Source organism: Nicotiana tabacum, chromosome 3 (assembly GCF_000715075.1).
Source record: "Nicotiana tabacum cultivar K326 chromosome 3, ASM71507v2, whole genome shotgun sequence".
NCBI lineage: Eukaryota > Viridiplantae > Streptophyta > Magnoliopsida > Solanales > Solanaceae > Nicotiana > Nicotiana tabacum.
The window spans coordinates 214,148,719-214,173,624 of NC_134082.1; the positions used below are offsets into that span (position 1 = coordinate 214,148,719).

Sequence of the window (24,906 nt, forward strand, 5' to 3'; positions counted from 1 at the left end):
GCTTATGTAAGCAATAGGATGCCCTTGCTGCATCAATACAACTCCAATGCCCTTGCCACTAGCATCTGTCTCCACTGTAAAAGGTTTAGAGTAATCAGGCATAGCTAACACCGGGGCAGAAATTAGGGCTTGCTTTAAACTGTTGAAAGCAGTGGTAGCTTTATCAGTCCACACAAAGCTATCCTTCTTCAATAGATCATGAAGTGGTCTACAAATAGTCCCAAAACCTTGAATGAATCTTCTATAATAGCCTGCAAGACCTAAGAATCCCCTCAGCTGTTTGATATTAACAGGTATAGGCCATTCCTGCACAACAGCAATTTTCTTTGGGTCTGTAGACAGTCCCTCAGCACTGATAAAATGACCAAGGTACTCGACCTTAGCCACTCCAAATGCACACTTTGACATCTTGGCATATAGTTGATGCTGCTTCATCAGTTCAAACACAACCTTCACATTATCCACATGAGCAGTCACACTTCTACTATAAATCAAAATATAATCAAAGAATACCAATACTGACTTCCTTAATAATGGTTTAAAAACAACATTTATTAAACTTTGAAATGAAAAAGGTGCATTGGTTAGCCCAAAGGGCATTACCAAAAATTCATAATGTCCCTCATGAGTTCTGAATACAGTTTTGTTGATGTCTCCTTCAGCCATTCTTAGCTGATGGTAACCAGCTCTAAGATCTATTTTGGAAAAAATCTCAGCTCCACTTAATTCATCAAGCAAATCCTCAATCATGGGAATAGGGAACTTATCTTTGATAGTCATTTGATTCAAACTCTTGTAATCCACACAAAGCCTCCAACTACCATCCTTCTTTCCAACTAACACTACAGGAGATGCATATGGACTGGTACTATGTTGTATTACCCCTTGTTCTAGCATTTCATGTACCAACTTTTCAACTATATCCTTCTTGATTCCAAGATATCTGTAAGGTCTCTTATTAACAGGATTAGAGGCTTTCTTAAGAGGTATTCTGTGATCATAAGACCCCCTGTGAAGTGGTAAAGTAGTAGGTAATTCAAAGATACATGCATACTGTTTAATAAGAGCTGTTAAGTCTGTTAAGTCTGGCAAGGGATCAGCTCTTGGTGTAGCTTGTATACTATGGCAATAAATGTATTCATCTCTACTGGCTACTAATGACATCATGAAGAATTGTGCATCTGCTCCCTCTTTCCTTGCCAAACTTTTAGCTTTAGCAGCCTTAAGTTAATCATTTGCACCCCTAAGAACATGCTTCTTTCCTTGATACATGAATTCAATGGTCCTCTTTTTGAAATCAAACAGTATCCTTCCCAAGGTATTCAACCATTGCACACCCAAAACAATATCTATATTTCCCAATGGTAGTAGTAAGAAGTCAGAGGAAAAAGTGGTACCTTGTAATAACCACTGCAAGTCCTTACAAACTGAAGCGGTCTACACTTTTCTTCCATCGGCTACACTGACAGATTGCTTCTGAATAGAATAAGCTTTGCAACCTAATCTTGAAGCTACTTCCTCATCAATAAAATTGTGAGTACTCTCAGTATCTATCAACACTTGTAAAGGCCTCTTCTCATGGTATCCTGTAACTCTAATAGTCTGATAACCTGCTGCACCTATAAATGCTTGTAAAGATATGGCCATGAACTCATTTGTGTCCACCAGTAATTCTTGTGTCATATCTTCTGGTTCACTTTATACAACCAATTCTTCAAATCGTGACCAGAAAATCGGGGAAAATCAAGTTTAGAGTATCGAGTAAAAAAAATTACCATTAGCAGTTGCACCGTGATGACCATCTCTGATTCTCCTTCTTGTTGAATATCCATTGAACCATCGACCATTAGAAGATTGTGCTCTAACTTGTTCCTTTTCCTTCCCTTTCTGATTCATAGCTCCCATATACTCCTTCAATTCCAACAATTCCTTGTCAGTTTGTACATTACGCTCGTTTATAATCATCATTCCATCCATCAACTTTTGCAATTGATCGTTAATGGCTGTCAGTTTGTCTTCCGATTCTTCAATAGATTTCTCTGAATTTTTGCTGCGCGTCATGACTGAAGCTGCCAAGGACGTGAAGCTCTGATACCAAATGATACAATGTAGCAGAAGGCAGGGGAAATTAGTCAATCTAGGAGCTTAAGCTCGAAGAAGGGGATGACTATGTCAAGCAAGATGCGAGAATATAGCTCAAGAGAGAAGAATTTAGAGAGAATAGATTTTATTAACTTCCAAAAGTATCAATCCATTACAATTGATTCAACTATATATGCTTAGCTGAAGATTCTAGAAGTACAGCTTGTAAACTAACTTCTAACTAACTTTGCCACATCAGCTGCCATCTCGGATTTCTGTTACAGTTTCACTGCTCAGCTTCTTCTTCTACTGCTCGACTCCGAGAGAGAGGGGGGGGGGAGGGGCGAATAATAAAACTTTCCCACTACATCCCTAGGAAATCTCTTTCAATAAAACATGAAAATTCAATATCAAAAAATTTTCGTTCACGCGGAATCTGGGGGAATATTTAAAAATATTGTTTTATATTTTCCCACTGTTTTCCCCAGAAAATCTTTTTAGTTTTATATAATTATTTTTTTAATAACTTTTCCCACAGAATTAGAGGGAAGCAAATTGCGCACATTTTTGCGCCAAAACCTTCCCACGGATAGTCAATGGGAAACATTATTATTTTTTCATGGAAAAGAAATTTCACTTTTCTCACTTAGTTTCGGTGAGAATTGACACAAATAATTTATCCATGGAAAATTTCGGTGGGAAAATGTTGTATTTCTAGTAGTGAATATATGATTACTAATTAATGTATAGTCACAAAAAAAATATATATCTTAAATAACAAATATAATATCATTTATACTTATAAAAATTTATAGGCATATATTTATTATATTAACTTTTAAGTTTTGATAATTTTTTTATTTAAAATTTAATCTAACTGTGTAATTACACTTGTGTAACCAAACAGTAAACTTGTAATTATACTGTAATTACACTATGACAAACAAATAGGTCGTCGTAATTACACAACGATATAATTACTAGGTTGTGTAATTATTACCTTAGTAGTTACACCAATTCCAATTACCCGACGACTTTCGAAACAGACCCTTAATGTAGAAAACATTTAAGACATGAAAGATGAACTGACATTTCAAGCCCTTTAATATTCTCGAACAGTTATGCCTGCTAGCAAGTGATAATTGCAGGTGACGAACCAAAACTATAAGGAGAGAATGGAAATAGAAAGAGCAGAGATTATTGTGGACAATGGGTAGTAGCATTTTAGTCGAATTCGAACCAGCCGCAACAAGCTTTTACAGGTACATCGAAACAAACTATCTTATTTTCTCATAGAAATTTTATCTTATTTTCTCATAGAAATTTTATCATTTCTGCAATAAATATTGACGTGGTATAAGAGTCAACGGATCAATTACGCTTCTTTGTTCTTTGACGTGATACTTGTGTGTGGTTGTATTATACATGATGTAAAGTCAAATTTATCTCATTTTATCACATGTTGTTCAGCATCCTGGGCCAATTAGGAACTTTGTTCTTCTTTTTTTTTTTTTTTTTTGGCACAAATAACTGGTATTACTGCAAAGAAGTCCATCCACTGGACAAAATAATTAAGTACCTAGTACTAGTATTCTTTTCCACGTCGTTTTCCTTTTATATTTGGCATGTAGAACTTTTTTTTTCTTTTATTCTTCCAAGGAATAAAAATACCTAAACGTTCTTATTATTTGTAGTCATCGATTTAGACATTATATCAACTTCTTTTATTATTATTTGTAACTAATATTAAATAATGAATTATTTAGGTTAAGTGAGCATTCCTTTTAGAACGTGGAATCCTCTTTTACAGTGACAAACAAAAAAGGTTGTCCAATCCTATTAGGAACCAAATTCTATTTCTACAAGGAGCTTAATTAGTTAGATTCTACTACTTCTTTGACAAAGTTTTATAATAAATAGATTACAAGATCGATCTATATATACTTAACCCTACCCACGCGTATTACATCATTATATGATATTTCTCTGGATCACAGCTAGCAGCGTCGTTGGCTTTCTCTAGTTTATCAGTCTTTGTTCTTCGTTTTTTTCTACCTGTGAATTATTAAAGCGTTTTGGTATAAGGTAATGGGAACTCACGTCCAAGAGGAAATACTTATGGATATTCTGAGCAGGCTACCAGTGAGGTCACTTGTTCGTTTCAAGTGTGTTTCAGAATCTTGGAATACATTGATTTCTGAACCTTATTTTAAGAAGAAACATCTCAACCATGCTAAATACCAACCCAATTCCCAAAAATTTCTTTTTTTAAAATGGTCCAAAAAGGATGATACTTTTCACTTCTATTCTTCTTCTTTATCCTTGGTTCAACTTGTTAAGGATATCCCTAGATTTGATTGTCCTTCAAATTTTGATTTAGCAAATGGTGTAAAACTCTATTCTAGTTGTGATGGTTTGTTTCTCATCGGTATTTGGAGTGAACTTGGTCGGGAACAACCTTCAATATTATTGATATGGAACCCCTCCACAGGAGAATCAACAATACTTCCCCATTCAAAATTGTTAAAACAGTTGGGATATAATGATGATGACTCATGTAGTGATGACGATAATTGGGGATGTACTTATGGATTGGGATATGACTCTACTAGTGACGACTATAAAGTCCTTAGGATTGACCTTTCTAGAGATGACAATAATGCAAATGAAATTTTGGCATTGAAAAGTTGTTCCTGGAGAAGAATTGATGATAAAACCTCTGGTAAGGCATATAGTCGTTTGTTGTTTGGTGGGGAAGATGTGGCAGTTGTACATGGAGCATTTCATTGGCTTGGTATCTTATCAAGGTTTTGTGTGGTTTCATTTAATATATCATATGAGGTATACGGAGAGATACCATTGCCGGAGATGCTGTGGTCGCTCCCTTCAACCTGCTGGTTGAATCGCATTCGTTTTGATGCGGGCGTCTCAGAGTTGGGAGGAATGCTTTGTGTTTGGTATAGGTACGAGGACACTTTCAGTTTATGGGCAATGAAAGATTATGGTATTAAAGACTCTTGGATGAAGTTTTTCAGTATAACAAGTAACGGGTTTCGTGATATCAGACCCATATATAAGTTTTCAGATGATAAAGTACTACTCAGCATGAGAGTTAATTTAACAATAAGAATTGTAAATAGGATAATATCTATTGGATCATTTGGAATAAGCAATCGAAGAAACCTTATACCCCTATCCTGAAGTGGAGAGGTTGTTTCCAAGTACATGTAATAAAGTTGAAAATTGATCAACATCACTTACCCAATGATTGTATGTGAAAATCCCTCTTCCAAGCACCTCCTACCGAGATTAGGGTTCAAAGATATGAAAAATGAGACCTAAATCTCGACTTCCAACCCTTTTAATCAGCTGCAAATGTTGTAAATGCGACCTTGAGTTTGCAAATGCGAACCCTCGCAAATGCGAACCTTCCAACACTGTCTTCGTAAATACGAAGAGGGACGCATTTGCAACATCTGGACTTCCCATGCCCTCTTCACAATTGAGATGATGGTGCTCGCAATTGCGACAACTTTGCATCATCACACGAGTAACCTCAAAATCTGTTCAATCCAATCTGAAACACATCAGGAACTCACCCGAGCCCTCGGGGCTCCAAACCAAACATCCAAACAATTCTAAAAATATCATACTAACTCGCTCGCACGATCAAAATACCAAAATAATATTGAGAACTATGAATCGGACATCAAAACGCATGAATTTCAAAAGAGAACTCAAGAACTTCTAGAATTGCAACCAAGAGTCTAACCAAATTACACCAAATTTTACAGACAAAACCCAAATAGCAAGACGAACCTATTCCATGTCACAAAAGCAAAATCCGTACGGGGTACCCATGAAGTCAACCTGTGGTCAACTTAAGAAAATTCTTAAACCTCAAATTGCCAACTTTTAGTAAAACAAGTTAAATCAACCTAAGGACCTCCGAATTCTATTTCGGGCATACACCCAAGTCCAAAATAACGATACAAATCCATTGGAGCCATCAAAATTTCCATTTCGGGGTCGTTTTCACAAAAGTCAAACTTTGATCAATATTTCCAACTTAATCTTCTAAGCCAAGAATCAAAGGGTTCAAATTAGAGGTCTCGAGTTCGGGCCCTTGGGTATGGAGTCACTTTTGTTAGGGAGCGCTTTACCCCTAATGTGGGACTTCCCGACACTAATACGGATTTAGTCGGGCCCCAATGTGAGTACCGAACACCGGGTGAAAAACCAAAAAAATCAATCCAAATCTTCCCGGAATGAAACTAACCATCCCTGCAAGTCATAAAATCACAAATACATATGTGTGAAGCTTCAAAAGGGGAAACGAGGCTCAATTGCACAAAATGATCGGTCGAATAGTTACAACTGCTTATAATTTTACTGGTTTGGATGCATATGAATATTGTGACAATGTTTTTTTTTAGCTAATACACCCTTTGGGTTCTTTCACAAAAAATAAATAAATAGCAGATCGAGGACTGTAAAGTTGGTGCGTTATTTTACTCATATATTTCAATGACAAAAGATAAATAAAATAATATATGATTGGAACAATTTTGAAAATCAGAAAAGCGGAGTATGTATAATTTTCTTCTAATAGTTGTGTTACTGATTTTTTTCTTTCTTTCTTAACATTCTTGGTTGTTTAGTCTAATGCACATATTTTTTTTTTTATAGAAATGATGTTAAGGTATAAATCTGTTAGTTTATTTGTCTATACAACATTGTGAAAATTTCAAACGAATCCAAACCATTAAAATTTTAAACAGCCACATAGCTTTTATCCAAGATATCATTGAGATTAATAGACCATTAATGTACTTTTGCAGTAAAAATAGTACGGGCTAGCCAATTTTCGGATTGGTAATTAAAAATAGCCAGCGTTTGCAAAGTCATTAAATAATAGCTACTATTTTGCTGCAACATAGAAAGTTGAAATTAGTGCACTTGTATATGCATTTCCAACATATTATGCTGGAACTCCAACACACGGAAAGTTTTGGCATAATATACTGGAACTCCAGTATATTATGCTGGAAATATTTTTCAGATTTTGAACGATGTTTTCTTTCGTTCAGATTTATCTTTACATGAAAAATGAATAAATTTTGATTACTTTTGAAACGGTGTTTATTTTTCATTACCACTTGTAAATCTGGCTATTTTTTAATTTCACCCATTTTTGCAAATTATCTACTTAGAACCCGTTTGGACATAAGAAATTTTTCCTTCTTTTCAAAAATAAATTTCAAAACAATGTTTGGCTATGAAACTTTTAATTCTTTTCAAATACAACTTGAAAATGCATTTTCAAATTTGAAAAATTGTTGAGAACTAGTTTTTCAATTGAAAATTTAAAGTTGGTATTTTTAAGTTTTATAAATTTACCCTATATTTTTTAAATTTATAAAAGGATCCCAATCAGTTATTAAACCTAAGTAACACCTACAACTACCCACCATCTGGTTGATTGGCCTTGCACTATATTTTGATATTTTTTGTTGAGATCTACAATTTATATTTTTACCTGAATGAGCCACTACAACTTCTATTTGAGATTGTTCGTACAATTAAATAATCAGTATGTTTGATTGTTTGTTTCAAGTGGGATAATTAAGTCGGGGGTGCTTTTGATATTTTTTACAAATTGTGGGTTATAAATCATGTTTCAGGGTTTTGTAAAAAAGTACATTCAAATATGTTGCAAAAATTATAACCAAACACAAACTTCAAATTTTAATGAAATTTTAAATTTGAAAAAAAAAATTGGAATTTATTCCAAACGCCTTCTTAAACTATCAGAAATCCATAATGGCGTCCGGAACAATATTCCACAAAATATTAGAAGAAGAAAAAAACTCCTCCACTCATTTGATAAAATTTTCGACTCGATTAAACAACAACTCCCAATATTTAGGGCATCTTTTTCTTGAACCCAATTGTACCCATATTTTTTACCATGAGGTACATTTCGTAGAATTGCCCGTCGGCTTGCTTCTATTTGCCTAGAAGTAATCCAAACTGGTTCAAATGCCTGAAGAGCATGTTTATTGAAAGAAATATGATTTTCTTGATGAGATATTCCCTTCATTCTTCCTCCGTGTTGTTAATGGAATATGGTTCTTTTGGGGTTAATTAGTTGTCTTTGAATTCCATCTTTACGACAATAACCGGACGTAAGAGTTTCTTCTCATCCAAAGGATTCAGTTGATTATGTAAAATATTATGTAGGATAACTCGCAAAAAAATACATAAAAGATGAAAATACATTAAAATTGCCCTGCCTAAGCCTTATCAACAGCTAATTAAGCTTTTTATTTTCAAAAAGAATCTATTTTTTTGTTTCTCTTTTATTGTTTTTATTTTTTAGGCTTATTTTTCATTTTCCCCCTTTCTTCTTCGTTTATCCATCTGATAAATAGAATCACCAGATCTATATATGCTTAACCCTACCCACGCGTATTACATCATTATATGATACTAGTAAATTTATCACTTTGCGCGGTCATAAAAAATATTATATTACAATTTTTTATTTGTAAAAGTAATCGATATCAAGATAAAATTTGCATATACATGCATACAAATTAATTCTATAAATTGATTAAATCACATTTTTTTTCCCGGTAAGTCTAGCGTTTACCTAAATAGCGGACAACAAAAACTAAGATACTTATATAATAAGATGTTCAATGTAGAATAAAATATATAATGCAACATAACTATCGATCAAGATTTAATTTTAGATCATCATATATTTAAATTAGAAAACACTTGTGCATCTCTAATTTTGTTACAGAAGACTATTCGAATAACCTTTAGCTTTTTCTATATATTAGTGTTATAAACTTTTTCAAAAAGCATTATACCAAATTGTATAAAAACATATAAGTTATAAGAAACTAATTCAATAAGATGCAATGTAATAAAGTTTATTTAAAGGAAAAAAGTTACTACAGGTAAAAATTATAACATGCAATTCTGATCTTCAGAACACAATGATGAAAATTATCCACATGAAGCTATTTATCATACATACCTTCCCGCAGCACATCAATTATGTCATAAATTTGTTTTCCTGATTTTGCTTCACCTATATTAAGATAATAGTTTCTATGTTATAATATCCTAATGAATGAGAAACATGAAAGCCCGAAGAGGGGTCTAAATAGGTAATTTAATTTCAAATATTTACCAGCTTTCTAAGAGGGAGCAATCCAAGTGCCAACAGTTTCATACCTTCGAATGAAATTATTAGCTTGATAGATCTTCTTTTGTTGAGAGGACATCGCAACATACTTACCTCCAAAGTTACACCTCTAGAAAATACCAATATAAAATGCAGGTCAGGAAAAAGAAGTTATAAACATTATAGAGAAATTTTCATAAGCACTATCTTTTAGTATTAATTAGTCATCTATAGATACGATTTGCTATATTACGGATTATAGATACCTTTTGTATGGTTATAAGATGTATTTGATGTATTTAAGCTATTGTTTCATGAATACAGTAGCAAAAATAGGCGTGAATCAGGGAAGTCCAGCTAATCAGTTGTTGTATTCGAGTGTATTCGACTTTATTCATGGAGTGAAACATGGGATTACAACTGGACAGAATATTGTATTTAACTATATTCGACTGTATTCACGACGTGAAATAGGGGATTACACTATTTTTAAAACGGAAAATGAATCAATTAACATAATAAACTACTAATATAACTCAATAAACTCAATTATAACACATAAATTTTGTATTTTCAGTTATAAAAAATATTCTCAACCGAAAAATACCCCAAACATAGCAATCTTCAGAGAAATTATATAATACATCTGAATACATAAATTATATTAATTAAAAAAACATATGAATATATTCATGACATATAATGAGACAGTAAATATAATGAAATACATATAATACAGCGAGATACATTGAAATACAATGAAAAAAAGACAGTGAATACAATGAAATACATGGAATATAACGAGATACATTGAATTACAATGAAAAAAAAGACAATGAATACAATGAAATACATGAAAATACATTGAAATATATTAACAGAAAATCAAGTTGCTCAGCCCCAAACTCCGTCGTCTTTGTTCAAGAACAAACCCTAATTTCCGGCGAATCCGCCGTTCACCGTAAGCCGGTAGTAAAAACACGACCTAATGGAGATTGTGGAAAGTGTGAGGATCTGTATGGCAAAGGCTCTTGATAAGGCTACTGCTGATGGACATAACGTAAATAGTGGACTCAAAGCTATTGGACTTACAAATCAAAAGAGAGATCACTGTTGTGTAGAGCAAATCCACAGGGCTACCTCATTTTTCCGTTTCTTGATTTTGAACCAAATCAGTTTCGAGAGATCGCTGTTGCGAGAGATCAATTTCCAACTTTTTTTCCGTTTCTTGATTTTGAACCAAATTCAACTTCGTTTTCCGATCAGAATCAGTATTTTTTTTCCCTTTAATGCATACACATTTGTTGAGAGAGAGGAGATAACCATGGAGAAATACTGGCGTTGAGAGAGAGAGGGTAGAGAAAAATCTGAAAGAATGAGAGAAAAATAATACAAAGAGTATTTTATGGCTTAAGAGTAGGAGGTAACCATAAATAGATATTTGGCTATAAAAATCAAAAGGTATCTATAGAATATAATTTTTTAAAAGGGTATTTATTTAAAATAAATAAGGTATCAACTTTTGCTATAGGAGGTAAAAATTCCAATATTATATCTAGATTAGGAGTGGCAAATGGGCGGGTCGTATAGGATATGGTTCGGGTCAAAAATGGGTATAAAAAACGGATTAATTATCCGACCCAACCCATATTTAATACGGATAAAAAATGGGTTAACTGACGGATAATATGGGTTATTCATATTATCCATGACTTCTTGTATATGATCACTTTTGGGAAAATTCTTAGTCTCCCTAACTTGAGGAACCCTCAATTTGAGGCTTTACAAATGTAAAAGTTAGACCCATTGGTTATCCATTTCCTAAATAGATAATATGCTTCTTATCATATTTGACCCGTTTTTAAAAAGTTCATTATCCAACCCATTTCTTAGTGGATAATATGGATGATTAACTGTTTTCTTTGAACCATTTTGCCACCCCTAATCTAGATATACGTGAGATGATGTAATTGAGAATTGAAAAGTGCACAATTGCAAAGTAAAATTTGAAATGAAGATAAACAAATATCGAATATTTATTAGACCCAACTCAAGAAATTATAATATATTAGAGCGAAACAAAACTGAGTAAGAGAACTACATGGAACACAAGAGGTAAAGAAATAGTAATTGATCCACAATATATATACACATTAAAGGAATTAGGTATCCAAATTCGTAACAGAAGAGATGAGGAATTAGTGAGTTCCTTTGTTTTAATTGCAATATGCAATTCAATTTAGTGATTAGAATACTGAAAATGATAACTGACACGGTTTTGGATATTGAGAATTTTAGGATTGCTAGAACATGAGATTATGTTATTAAAGAGGCCTAAACAATTGAATATGAAAAAGAAAAATATCAAAAAAATGATAAAAAAGATAAATAGCAATCCTAGTCCAAGAGATGTGTCAGGTCACCTTTTCTATTCCCTCTTTTATATATATATAGATTTCTCTGGATCACAGCTAGCACTTGTGGGAGAATCAACAATACTTCCCCATTCAAAATTGTTAATACAGTTGGGATATAATGATGATGACTCTTGTAGTGATGACGATGATGTTGGGGTTTTAAGCATTAATATGGCGTAAAAAAGGGTGAATCAGAAATGGAGGGACATAAACTTTTTAAGTGAAATCTTAAGTTTTTCCTACTTGACAAAGGGACATTGTCCCATATTGGAAAAGGAAGAGGTTTTTGATAGGTATATAAGCAATTTCTCTTCTTCTAGCTCTTAAAGAGCTGAGAAGAAGGAAGCCCCGCGCCGTCGTCGTCGTCGCTTGCTCGGTTTCGACTTCGATTTCTCATTCGAATTTATCGGTTTTCAGTTTTTCAGTTGTGTAACTGAAAATTAATCTCCCTCTTCAATTCCCGGTTTATTATTGCATAAATTAGCCATTTATGTTATGGCATTTATGCTATGGCCGTTTTGCATAAACAACCGTTCTGAAGAGTTGCACATCTTCAATTTTCAGCCCAACATTGGCTATAAATACAAGTCCATTATATTCTCTCAGAATTTCTATACGATTTTCTGAGTTTCTCCTTTTTCTTCTGCATACTTTTAACTTCAAAGAAAGCAACAGTAGTGTGATTTGCTACCGAACTTTGTGTTCGCTAAAATACTGGGGTTTGAAGTACCATTACACCAGTGTGTAATTCGTTCTATCCTGGGAGGAAATAATCCATAACCTTGGGTACTAGGAGGGGATTAAATTCCTTAAGGTAACACTATGAATTCAGTGGGCTCGGATTAACTTTTGTTTCGTTTACATTTTCTGTTTATATGTTATTTTATCTTTTCCAGAATTAGTTTTCAAATACATTTTTCTAACAAGCTTAAGGAATTTAATATATTTTCTGTATTTGTGTTATATTCACTATTCTGGAGATTAAAACCTTTGTGGTTTTCTACTCCGTTGGAGATTAAAATCTACGTGATTTTAACGTTTGCTTGTGTCATTTTTTTTTTACAGAAATGACTAGTGATAACGGAAACCAAGCTGTTCCAATGGTGACTGCCAATGCGTCGACAAGCCGAACACCGGCATTGGCACCAGCAAAAAACCCGGAAAAATTTTCGAGATTGATTTCAAGCGGTGGCAGCAGAAGATGCTCTTCTACCTGACTACTTTAAGTCTGCAGAAGTTCATTAAGGAAGATTTTCCTGTTCTGCCCGATGAAACTCTAGAAAATAAACACTTTCTCGTGATTGAGGCATGGAAGCATTTTGATTTTCTGTGCAAGAATTATATTCTTAGCGGACTGGAGGATGATCTGCATAACGTCTATAGTGGCGTGGAGACGTCAAAAGAGTTGTAGACTGCATTTGAAAAGAAATATAAAACTGAAGATGCTGGGTTGAAAAAATTCGTTGCCGCTAAGATTTGGACTGCAAAATGGTAGATAACAAATCTGTTTTTACTCAAGTCCACGAATTGCAAGTGATTATTCACGATCTCCTGAAAGTATAAATCAAATTAATACTAATATTGAAAGTAGTAATTTTTGTATTTTTACTAACAGAATTTTCATTGAAGATCTTGTCATCAGTGAAGCATTTCAAGTAGCAGCGATGATTGAGAAGTTGTCTCCTTTGTGTAAAGACATAAAAAGCTATTTGAAACACAAATGCAAGGAGATGTCGCTTGAATATCTCATTGTTCAGTTGGAAATCGAAGAGGACAACAAAGTTGCTGAAAAGTGAGGCCGTGGAAACTTAACAATAATGAGAGAAAACATTGTTGATGATACTTCTCAAAATAAGAGAAAGAGGAAGCAGACTTCTGGACCGAAAAGTAACCCAAGCAAGAAGCGGTTCAACGGAAATTGCTACAATTGTGGGAAAGCTGGATACAAATCTACGGAGTGTCGTGTTCCGAAGAAAGACAAAAAGAAAGATCAAGCAAACGTGGTTGAAAAACATGAAGATGTTAATGACTTGTGCGCTATGCTTTCTGAATGCAACCTGGTGGGAAATCCTAAGGAGTGGTGGATTGATTCTGGAGCCACTCGCCATGTTTGTGCTGTTAGGGTAGATTTTGCTACATATGCTCCTATTGGACCCGAAGAGACGCTTTCTATGGGAAATGCTATAACGGCCAAGATTGAAGGATGTGGGAAGATCTTTCTGAAAATGACTTTTGGTAAGGTGGTAACTTTGAACAACGTCCTTCATGTTTCCGAGATTAGGAAGAATTTAGTCTCTGCTGGATTTCTTGTTAAGAGCAGTTTTAAGTGAGGTTTTGTATCTGATAAGGTTGTAATAAGTAAGAATGAAATGTTTGTAGGAAAATGTTACCTCACTGAGGGCCTTTTCAAGATGAATGTAATGGTTGTTGAGAATAATAATAAAATTTCAGTTTCGTCTTAACTTACTTGAGTCAAATGAATTATGGCATATACGTTTGGGTCATGTCAATTTTAAAACCTTTCGGAAAATGATTAATTTGGAAGTATTGCCCATGTTTGAATACGGCAAATCAAAATGTCAAATATGTGTGAAATCTAAGTGTGTTAAACATCCTTATAAGTCAGTTGAAAGGAATTTAAATCCTTTAGACTTAATTCACATAGATATTTGTGACATGAAGTCAATACCATCTCGCGGTGGAAAGAAGTATTTCATAACTTTTATTGACGATAATACTCGATATTGTTATGTTTACTTACTTAATAGTAAAGATAAAGAAATAGACGCATTCAAGCAATACAAAAATGAAGTTGAAACGCAACTTAACAAGAAAATCAAAATGATAAGAAGTGATAAGGGTGGTGAATATGAATCTCCTTTTGAAGAAATATATTTAGAATATGGAATTATTCATCAAACAACGGCCCCTTACACGCCCCAATCCAATGGGATTGCTGAAAGAAAGAATCGTTCATTGAAGGAGATGATGAACGCATTATTGATAAGTTCTGGGTTGCCACCGAACTTGTGGGGGAAGCCGTTCTTACGGCTAACCAGATACTAAATCGAGTATCCCATAGCAAAACACAATCCATTCCATATGAAAAATAGAAAGGAAGGAAGCCCAACTTGAATTATTTTAAAGTGTGGGGGTGTTTGGCAAAAGTACAATTTCCTAAACCCAAAAGGGTAAAAATAGGACCGAAAACCGTTGATTGTGTTTTCATAGGATATGCGACCAATAGTAAAGCATATCGATTTCTGGTTCATAAATCAGAAAATCTCGACATTCATAATAATAAGGTTATAGAATTAGATAATGTTGATTTCTTTAAAAATATATATCCATATAAAAAGGAATGCGAGTCGATTGGTGAAGGATTTAAACGACTTCGGGAAGAAACAAAAGAAAGTACATTTAATCAGGAGGATCCAAGATGTAGTAAACGTCAAAGAACGTCTACTTCATTTGGACCAGATTTTGTGACTTTCTTATTGGAAAACGAGCCTCGAACATTTAAAGAAGCTACGCCTTCTTCAGAATCATTATTTTGGAAAGAGGCACTCAATAGTGAAATAAAATCCATATTGAACAACCATACATGGGAATTGGTTGATCTTCCTCCTGGAAATAAACGTTTGGGTTCTAAATGGATTTTTAAGAGAAAAATGAAAGATGATGTCACTATTGATAATTTAAGGCAAGACTTGTAGTCAAAGGGTATAGACAACGAGAAAGTCTTGACTACTTTTATACATACTCTCCAGTTACAAGAATTACGTCCATATGGATGTTAGTAGCATTAGATGCAGTATATGGTCTTGAAATTCATCAAATGGATGTTAAGACGACCTTCTTGAATGGAGATTTGGAGGAAGAAATCTACATGAAATAACCTGAAGGGTTTGTGATTCCAGGTAAATAAAAGAAGGTATGTAGACTTGGTAAGTCTCTTTACGAACTAAAACAAGCACCCAAACAATGGCATGCGAAATTTGACCAAACAATATTGTTAAATGATTTTAAGATAAATAAATGTAATAAATGTGTGTACATTAAAAATGTTCCAAATCACATAGTCATTGTTTGCTTATATATGGATGATATGCTGATAATGAGTAATGGCATTGCCAACATAAATGCTACTAAGCGTATGCTAACTAGCAAGTTTCATATGAAAGACTTGAGAGTTGCTGATTTAATTCTGGGGATTAAGATCCATAAGACTCCTCAAGGTCTGGAATTGTCACAAACTCAATATATTAAGACAGTAATTGAAAAATTCAATCACTTAGGGTTTAAAGTTGCAAAGACTCCAATTGACGTGAATATTGCATTTGCAAAGAACAAAGGCCAAAGTATATCACAATTGGATTATGCTCGTGTGTTGGGATGCTTAATGTACATCATGAATTGTACACAACTAGATATAGCTTGTACTATAAATAAATTGAGTCGATACACGAACAATCCAGGTCAATCTCACTGGATGGTAATGAAACGAGTTTTGGAATATTTAGAACATACACAGGGCTTGGCTTTGCACTACAGTAAATATCTTGCGGTGATTGAGGGATATTGTGATGCAAATTGGATCACCGGTTCAGCTGATTTGAAATCCACAAGTGGATATGTATTCACTATTGGTGGAGGAGCGGTATCTTGGAAGTCATCCAAACAAACGTGTATTGCCCGCTCTACAATGGAGTCTGAATTCATAGCCTTAAATAAAGCTGGTTAAGAAGCTGAATAGCTCCAGAATTTCTTGGAAGACATTCCATTTTGGCCCAAATCGTTGGCACCAATATGCATACATTGTGATAGTCAACCGACAATTGGAAGGGCTGGAAATGTTATGTATAACGGTAAATCTCATCATATACGACGAAAACATAAAACCATTAGGCAATTACTCTCTAGAGGAATTATCATGATTGGTTATGTAAAGTCAAGTGATAATGTGTTGGATCCACTTACAAAAGGCCTAACTAGAGAGGTAGTTGAGAAATCATCAAATGGAATGGGACTATGGCCGAGAAAAGTCACTATGGCGGTAACTCTACCTAGAAGACTGGAGATCCCAAGATCTAGGTTCAAGGAGATCTAACAAAGTCATTAATGACGGTTCAACATTGTCAACTAAAATTTTGTTCCATTCTCGCGATGAGATAATGTTCAGTACCAAGGATAAAACATTAAGACTTTTTAATGATTTCTAAATTTGATATAGGGTATATCAATAGTGTATCTACGAGATGACACATTTAGGAATCACCTATGTAAGTGTGAAATGTTAGTCGCTTCAAGGAGAATTTTGTAAGGCCAGTTCTCTATGCATTTATTAAACCAAGCGGTGTTAATGGCTAAAACGAACACAACAATGAGAATCAAAGACGGTTAAGAGTTGATTGTGTGACTTATAGTTGTTTAGGTATACACCAAAGTTCGACGGTTCAAAGATATCAAATCTACCGATTGACCGAGTATATCCGACATAAGTTTACTACGAAAAGTTCAAAGGGAAACCTACTTATCCAGATGCAATTAATCCTTGCTTGTGAATCACACAATTTTTCATACATATTTCCACGATATAGACCTACCCCATTCATGTGGGGGATTGTTGGATTTTAAGCATTAATATGGTTTAAAAGAGGGTGAATGAGAAATGGAGGAAAATAAAAGTTTTAAGCAAAATTTTAAGTTTTCCCTACTTGACAAAGGAACATTGCCCAGTAGATTATGTGTGTACTAAGATGTGTAAGCTTCTTGATAAGAAGCCCTAAAGCATGAATATCTATCCACCCATATGGTAAAAAGCAACAAGAGAATCAGAAGGTAAATACAAGTTTCAACAAGTAAAAGAAGTAAGGTGAAGAAGGGTACGAGGTATCCAATTAGTGAAGATTATCAGTTTTTACAATTTAGACAGAGAAACATAAATATTAAGAGTTACTTTCAACAATAACAAAGATCTATACAATTGGCCACACCCATCTCAGTTATGCCCTATGGGGGTTAACAGATATTAGTTAAGAGAAATATGGGATATCAGGATCTAGTTAGAGTTAGAGTAACCCAAAATGGTGGATGGATTGTTAGCATTAGCTGACATTTCCGAAGGATATTGCAAATGTGGTAATAGTTCTCCTTGTGATACAACTCTGTGATGACCCAAAAGATCATCACTTGTGTTGCAAGTAAATTCAGTGTTCCGAGGCCTAAAAACATCCTTTTTACCTCACCTTGATTTGCGAGCGTGGTTCGGACCTATATCCGGAAAGCCTTCTATGTGAAAATATGAGAAATAGAAATTTCTAGAGTTAAAATTTGATTATGGTTGACTTTGGTCAATATTTTGAGAAAAAAGGACCCGGATCCGTGTTTTGACGATCCTGGGAGTCCGCAGTAAAATATGGGACTTGGACATATGCCCGGAAATGAATTCCGAGGTCCCAAGCCTTAGAAATCAATTTTTGAAAGAAATTATTTTGCTGAATTATCTAAGAAATGAAGAAAAGAAATTATTGTTTGGAACCATTAGTAACGGGCCCGTATTTTGGTTTCGGAGCTCGGTACAAATTTGTTATAGTATATAAAAGATAACTGTGAAATTTGGTAAAAAATGGAGTTTATTTGACGTGAGTTGGACTTTCGGTTGAAGAATTATGAACTTTGAGAGTTCTTGATGAAAATATTGAGTTTTGAGGTTTAATTCATGATTTTACATGTTATTTTAATGATGTGATCGCACGAGTAGGTCCATATGATGTTTTTGAGCTAGTATGCACGTTTGGGTTTGAAGTCCCGAGGGCTCGGGTGAGTTTCGGGTAGGTTCCGGGATGTTTTAGGATTAAAACATAGTTGTGGCAAGTCCAGAGATGTTGCAGATCTCTGAACCCACCAGTGCTGACCGCATTGATTTTGTGCTGACCACTCTCCTTTTTGTGCGGTCTGCGGTGAGCAAGAATTTCACTCGTCTGACTTTGGAAGCCTATATCTTTTGATCTACAAGGAATTTTGAGATAATTCAAAAATGAAAGTTGTAGCCCTTCATGTATAGTTTCCATAAAAATAAAGAAATCAAAATTTGGACAAATGTACAGAAAGTTATGGTCAAAACACTAAAGCATAACAGTGCAGTCAACCTTGTGAGCTCCGCGGCCGCACTACTTTTTGTGTGGTCCGCACAGGGGGTCTGAGAGGGGTATATTTAAACGGGATTTTCAGTTATTTTTAATTTTTTAAAACCCCAAAAATATAAGAGACGATTTTTCGAACAACCTTTCTTCTCCAAAACATTAGTAAGTGATTTCTAACTCATTTTCTTTACTCCTTAACTTCTTTTTACAAGATTTCATCCTAGAATCTAGGGTTTTCATGGTGGAATTGGGGAATTTTGGGTAATTCCTAAGAATATTTAAGTTGGAATTTAGACCTCAAATTGAGGTTGGATTCCAAAACTAATTATATATCCGGGCTCGGGGGTGAATGAGTAATCGGGTTTTAGTCTGAATTTCGGGTTTGGACCAAGCGGGACCGGGGTCGATTTTTGACTTTTTGGGAAAAACTTTAGAAAACTTATTTCCACGTATTAGAAATGAGTCATTTAGCACTTATTAATATTATTAAGTAACTTATGGCTAGATACGAGCGAGTTGGTGGTGGAATCAAGAGGTAAAGCAATAGTTGAGGCTTGAATTGTGTTTATGGCATCGATGTAAGTGTTTGGTCTAACCGCAGCTTGAGGGATTAGGAGTTGTGTCTTATTTTCTATGTTCCAGTTGTGGAGTACGACATATAGTCATGGTGACGAGTATCTATACGTCGGTGTCAAGCATGCCCGTGAGTCTTGTATTGTAATTATTGTGACTCCGTTGAGGTTTGTTGTGCTTCATATGAAGATTATCATTATTGTTCCCTTGCCGGGATGTTGTTGTCATATTGTTGTTCCCTTGTCGGGATGTTATTGTTATATTATTGTTCCCTTGTCAGGATGTTGTTGTTATAGTATTGTTCCCTTGCCGGAATGTTGTTGTTATATTATTGTCCCCTTGCCGGGATTCTGTTACGATTGGTATTGACAAATGAAAAGGGAGCGGGTTGCACGCCTGCAACGGTAACATGTGAAATGGGAGCGGGTTTCACGCCGGCAACGGTAACATGTGAAATGGGAGCGGGTTGCACGCCTGCAATGGTAACATATGAAAAGGAGTGGGTTGCACGCCTGCAACGGAAATATATAAAATGGGAGCGGGTTGCATGTCTGTAATGGTAATTATATAAAATGGGAGTGGGTTGCATGCCTACAACGGTAATATATGAAATGGGAGTGGATTGCACGCCTGCAACGGTTCAATATGAAATGGGAGCGGGTTGCACGCCTGCAACGGTACTATATGAGATGAGATCGGGTTACACACCTGCAACGGTATTACATGTGTACTTGTTCTTCTTTTTTTCTTATCTTTGCTGGTAATTGATTTATAGCATTCCTAACATTTCTCTACTATTGTTCTGTTGTTATCTGTTACTCCTCGCAGTATGTTTCCCCCGCCCAACTTTAGTCGTAATTATCTGCTTCTATTTTCGCTATATATGATTTAACTGCACAGGTTTATTTGGTAGTCTAGTCCTAGCCTCGTCATTACTTCGCGAGGTTAGGCTAGGCACTTACCAGCACATGTGGTTGGTTGTGCTGATACTACACTCTGCACTCTTTTGTGTTGATCCTAGTGCTGTAGATTTCGGACCGTAGTGAGATTGTTGTTTCTTGTTCATCAGGCGACCCGAGGTAGTCCTGTAGGCATCCGCAGGCCTTGGCGTCTCCTTCTATCTACTATTCATGTTTCTTTCATGTATTTCTAGAGATAGTGTTGTATTTATTTCTTTCAAACCTTTATTTGTAGTACTCCTAGATAGTCTGTGAAGTTGTGACACCAGTCTTGGGTAGATTTGTTATGGAATGGTATTTGCAGTATTATTAAACTTGAAATTTAATCTTCCGCTTAGTAAATTTTGTTGATTGGTAGCTGTTGGTTCTTAATTGTTGATGGATTTAGAAGGGAAACAAGGCAAATAGTTTAGTTGGTTAGCTTGCCTAGCTTTCACTAGTAGGCATCATCATGACTCCTGAGGGTGGGAAATCCAGGTCGTGACAAGTTGGTATCAGAGCTCTAGATTACATGGGTCTCACAATTCACAGACAAACTTAGTAGAGTTTGAGGGATCGGTACAGAAACGTATGTATTTATCCCCCAGAGGCTACAGAGTTAGGAGAAACTTCACATCTATTTTTTTCTGTTGTGCAGTTTGGTTTCTCAATGCTGATTAGTTTTCTACTCTGTTCTTTCGCAGATACTGAGAACACGTGCTTCATCATCTGCTGATTAGCAGTCCGAGCCCCCAGCAGTAACTCCCACGATGGTAGAGGGCGAGACCGAGGTAAGGGTAGAGCTCAGCCCAGAGCAACTGCACTAGCGGCAGAACCTCAGGTCGACTTTGATGATGAGGTTCTGGCCCAGACAGTTCCGGTGGGCCCAACTTAGGTCCTAGGGGGGTTTATTGCTACCCCAGTATTCCAGGATGCTCTGGTCCATCTAGTGGGCCTTATGGAGAGTGTCACCTGGGCAGGCTTGCTTCTTGCATCACCAACCGTCTCTCAGGCTAGAGGAGGAGTCCAGACTCTTGCTACTCGCACTCCGGAGTAGATGACTCCCTAGTTCCAAACTCTAGAAGCTTAGCTAATTAGAGCAGTTCAGCCGGGTGTGGTGTCTCAGACCGGTGATAGATCAGCTATGTCTGTCGATGCTTTGTGGAGATTGGATAGGTTTACCAAGCTCTTCACTACTACTTTTAGCAGTGCATCTTCTGAGGATCCCCAGAATTATCTAGACAGCTATCATTAGGTTCTTAGGAACATGGGGATAGTGGAGACGAATGGGGTTGACTTTGCTACTTTTCGCTTATCTGGATTAGCCAAGACTTGGTGGAGAGATTATTGCTTTGCTAGACCAGCCGGATCGCCAGCTTTGACTTGGAAGCATTTTACTTAGCTATTTTTGGAGAAGTTTCTCCCTATCACTTAGAAAGAGATCTACCAGAGGCAGTTCGAGCGTCTCCAGCAGGGTTCTATGACTGTCACTCAGTATGAGACCAGATTCATCGACTTGGCCCGTCATGCTCTTATCATACTTCCCACCGAGAGAGAGAGAGAGAGAGAGAAAGAGAGAGGGTGAGGAGGTTCATTGAGGGACTTATTCAGCCTGTCACACCTCCTTTTTACGCGCCCGAGGGGGCGCAGGGGGGTTTTTCCAATTAAAGGACAATCGAAACGGGATTGGTTTAATTATTTCAGAGTCGCCACTTGGGAGATTTAGGGTGTCCCAAGTCACCAATTTTAATCCCGAATCGAGGAAAAGATTGACTCTATATTACGGTCTGCGTACCAGAAATCTAGATAAGGAATTCTGTTAACCCGGGAGAAGGTGTTAGGCATTCCCGAGTTCCGTGGTTCTAGCACGGTCGCTCAACTGTTATATTCGGCTTGATTATCTGATTTTATACAAGTATGACCTTATATGCAAATTCTAACTTTTAACCGCTTTTATCATTATTTTTTAGGAATGTGAACATCGCTTAAAATATATCTGTGGACTGTGTCACATGAAATGCACCCACAATCCGAAACATATTTTATTTGATGTTTTAGGATTTGGATTTGGGTCGCACGCAATGCACACCCGAGTTTAAGAAAATTACATTATTAAAGGCGCGCCTAAAGCAACTAGCGCATTATTATTTTGTGGAGGCCGTGAAATTCGCTAAACGACCCTCGTGAATTCTAAGCAATTTTACACAAGTATTTACTGAGGGCCCCGCAATTTGTATTTTTATTCAGCGAGGCTCATCTCATTCTTATTTTTTTTAAAAGAGTTTGCAACGTCATGGAAATGCATCCCGGGCCACGCCACAATCAATGCGCCCGTGACTAGAGACACATTTCGACTCCGTTGAGATTTGGATTTGGGTCACATAAATGTGCACCCGAGTTTAGGGAGATAACATTATTGAAGGCGCGCCTAAAGCAACTAGCGCATTATTATTTTGGGTGGGGCCGTGAAATTTACTGAACGGCCCGCCCCGGAATCTAAGTATTTAATACATATATTTTGTGAGGGCTCCACAATCTATACATTTTTTATTTTTTTGGCGAAGCTAGTCTCGTTTTTATTTTAAAGGGTAAACCTACAACGACTATATTTTCTATTAAGTTCGTTTCTAAAAAAGAAATCCAAATTTATTAATCGAACAATGGAAGCTAGTAGGGTACATGGCTAATGAAGAGTATCTCAAGCTTTGACGAATTACAATTAAACATGAGCCTACATTTAGAACTAAACCATATGATGAACAACTGAACAATGACTAATAAAATTATAACAGAGCTTATTACATCGATCCGACTACCCATTCGGCAAACTAGTCACGAACATGAAAACTTTTGTACAACTTTCGTCTAGCATGCCCATTCGAGATAGAAATGACATAAGCATAAAACTAAAACTCGACGGATTTAAGCAAAATCTTCAACATAACATGTATTCAAGCTCGGACACGATAGTAACCGATAACAACTCAATCAAAGATTAGAAAAACGAACCTCGACCACCTCAGAACGGCAAACACGACCCCGACGGAACTCAAGCCGGACCTCACGGAACAACGACGACCTCGAGGGAGGCAGAGAGCTCGGCCAAAACTATCAACGCACGAGATATTGGCTGCTGCTGGATTTTCTCGACGAAGCATGCACGTGAAGATAAACCGAAGGAGTCGTTTGGATATGAGGAGGGAACAGGTTATGGAGGGTCATTTGGGCAGTGGTTAATGGCTGGAGCTCGGACGTGAGAGAGTGGTTGGTTCTGGGTTATGGTCGTCGGACATGGTGGAGAGCTTGACAACGCAGCCACAGCTGCTCGAGTTCCGGCGAGGAGGCAGCGAAGGGGTTGGTTGACGGACTGGTGGTTTTGGGTTAAGGTGGTGTACGTCGGTGGTCGACGAGGCAGCTGGTGGGTGGTTAGTTGACGAGGAGGGTGAGGCTGGTTATGGGGGGGGTGGTTTTGGGTTAGGGTTGAGGATGAAGAAGAAACGTGACACAGCCGCAGCAGCGCCAGCCGCTGCACGACGGGGGTCCGGCGGTTCAGGCGTCGGGGGAAGCTGGTTCGGGTAGGTGTTTTGGACGGGAGGAGGAGGGTGTTTCTTTTGATGGTTTCTCTTTTACCTAGGGTTTTTGTTGCTTCTCTTTCAAAGAGGAAGAAGCTGAACAGTAGTATCCTCCAAAAAATTCCAAATGCCTTCTCGTTTTTTTTTCCTTTCTTTTTCTCTTTTTGAACGTTTTTTCCCTTTTGTCTTTTAAGAAGAAAGAGGAACAGTAGTATGTTCCAAAGTCTCCAGTTTTTTTCAACTTTTTTTCAAAAAGTCCCCCCCTCTCTTTCGTCCGTTTTTCTTTTTTATACAGTAACCCCTTTTCCCAAAATTTTTAAAATCCCTTTTTCGTTGGTCCCCCCTTTCTTTGTGTTTGTCCGTGTTTCAATGCCCATGAAAATGAGCCCCACGCGTGGTGGGGTTCGAGGCATATGTCCCCCACGCGTGGTGGGGTTCCCCACGTGTCCTGGACACGGTTTATTATGGGCTAGGTCCGAAAATTAGGCCTAAAACCGGGTAGTTTAAACCCGAATATTATTCTTTTGCCCGGACCCGAGAAATAGGAACACGTTGCTTAACTAGTCCTATGTAAGCAAAATAACTACCAAAAATAAGACTAGTATTTAAACAAAACTATATCTTTTTAAATATTTTTCAAGGTTTAAAATAGCTACAAAATATTAATAAAACTATTTTTTTGTAATTTTCGTTTTAAAATATTAAGATAAAATATGAGGTAATATTTTTGTATTTTTTCAAAGTTAAAAATGCCTATAAAACTTTAATAGAATTATTATTTTTGTATTTTTTCGAAATTATATAAGGTACAAAAATAAAGTGCAATTTTTTGTATTTTTCAAGTTTATGAGAAATACATAAACTAAAATTTATATATATATTTTTTGAAATTTTCTTTTTGCAACGAAATAAAGTAAAAATAGTTAAAATAGCTATACTAGACCCAGTTTCACATATTCACGCTAAAAATGTGAAAAT

General features: G+C 36.1%; 1 protein-coding gene across 1 annotated transcript; it reads left to right on the forward strand.

The window, feature by feature from the left end:
• Positions 1-4,170: 4,170 nt before the first annotated feature.
• On the forward strand, positions 4,171-13,496 carry LOC107809248 (F-box protein CPR1-like). The gene is made up of 3 exons (XM_016633845.2): positions 4,171-5,282; positions 11,844-11,876; positions 13,316-13,496. Exons 1-3 carry the CDS (start codon positions 4,171-4,173, stop codon positions 13,494-13,496), a joined length of 1,326 nt encoding a protein of 441 aa, XP_016489331.2.
• The last annotated feature ends 11,410 nt before the right edge of the window (positions 13,497-24,906 follow it).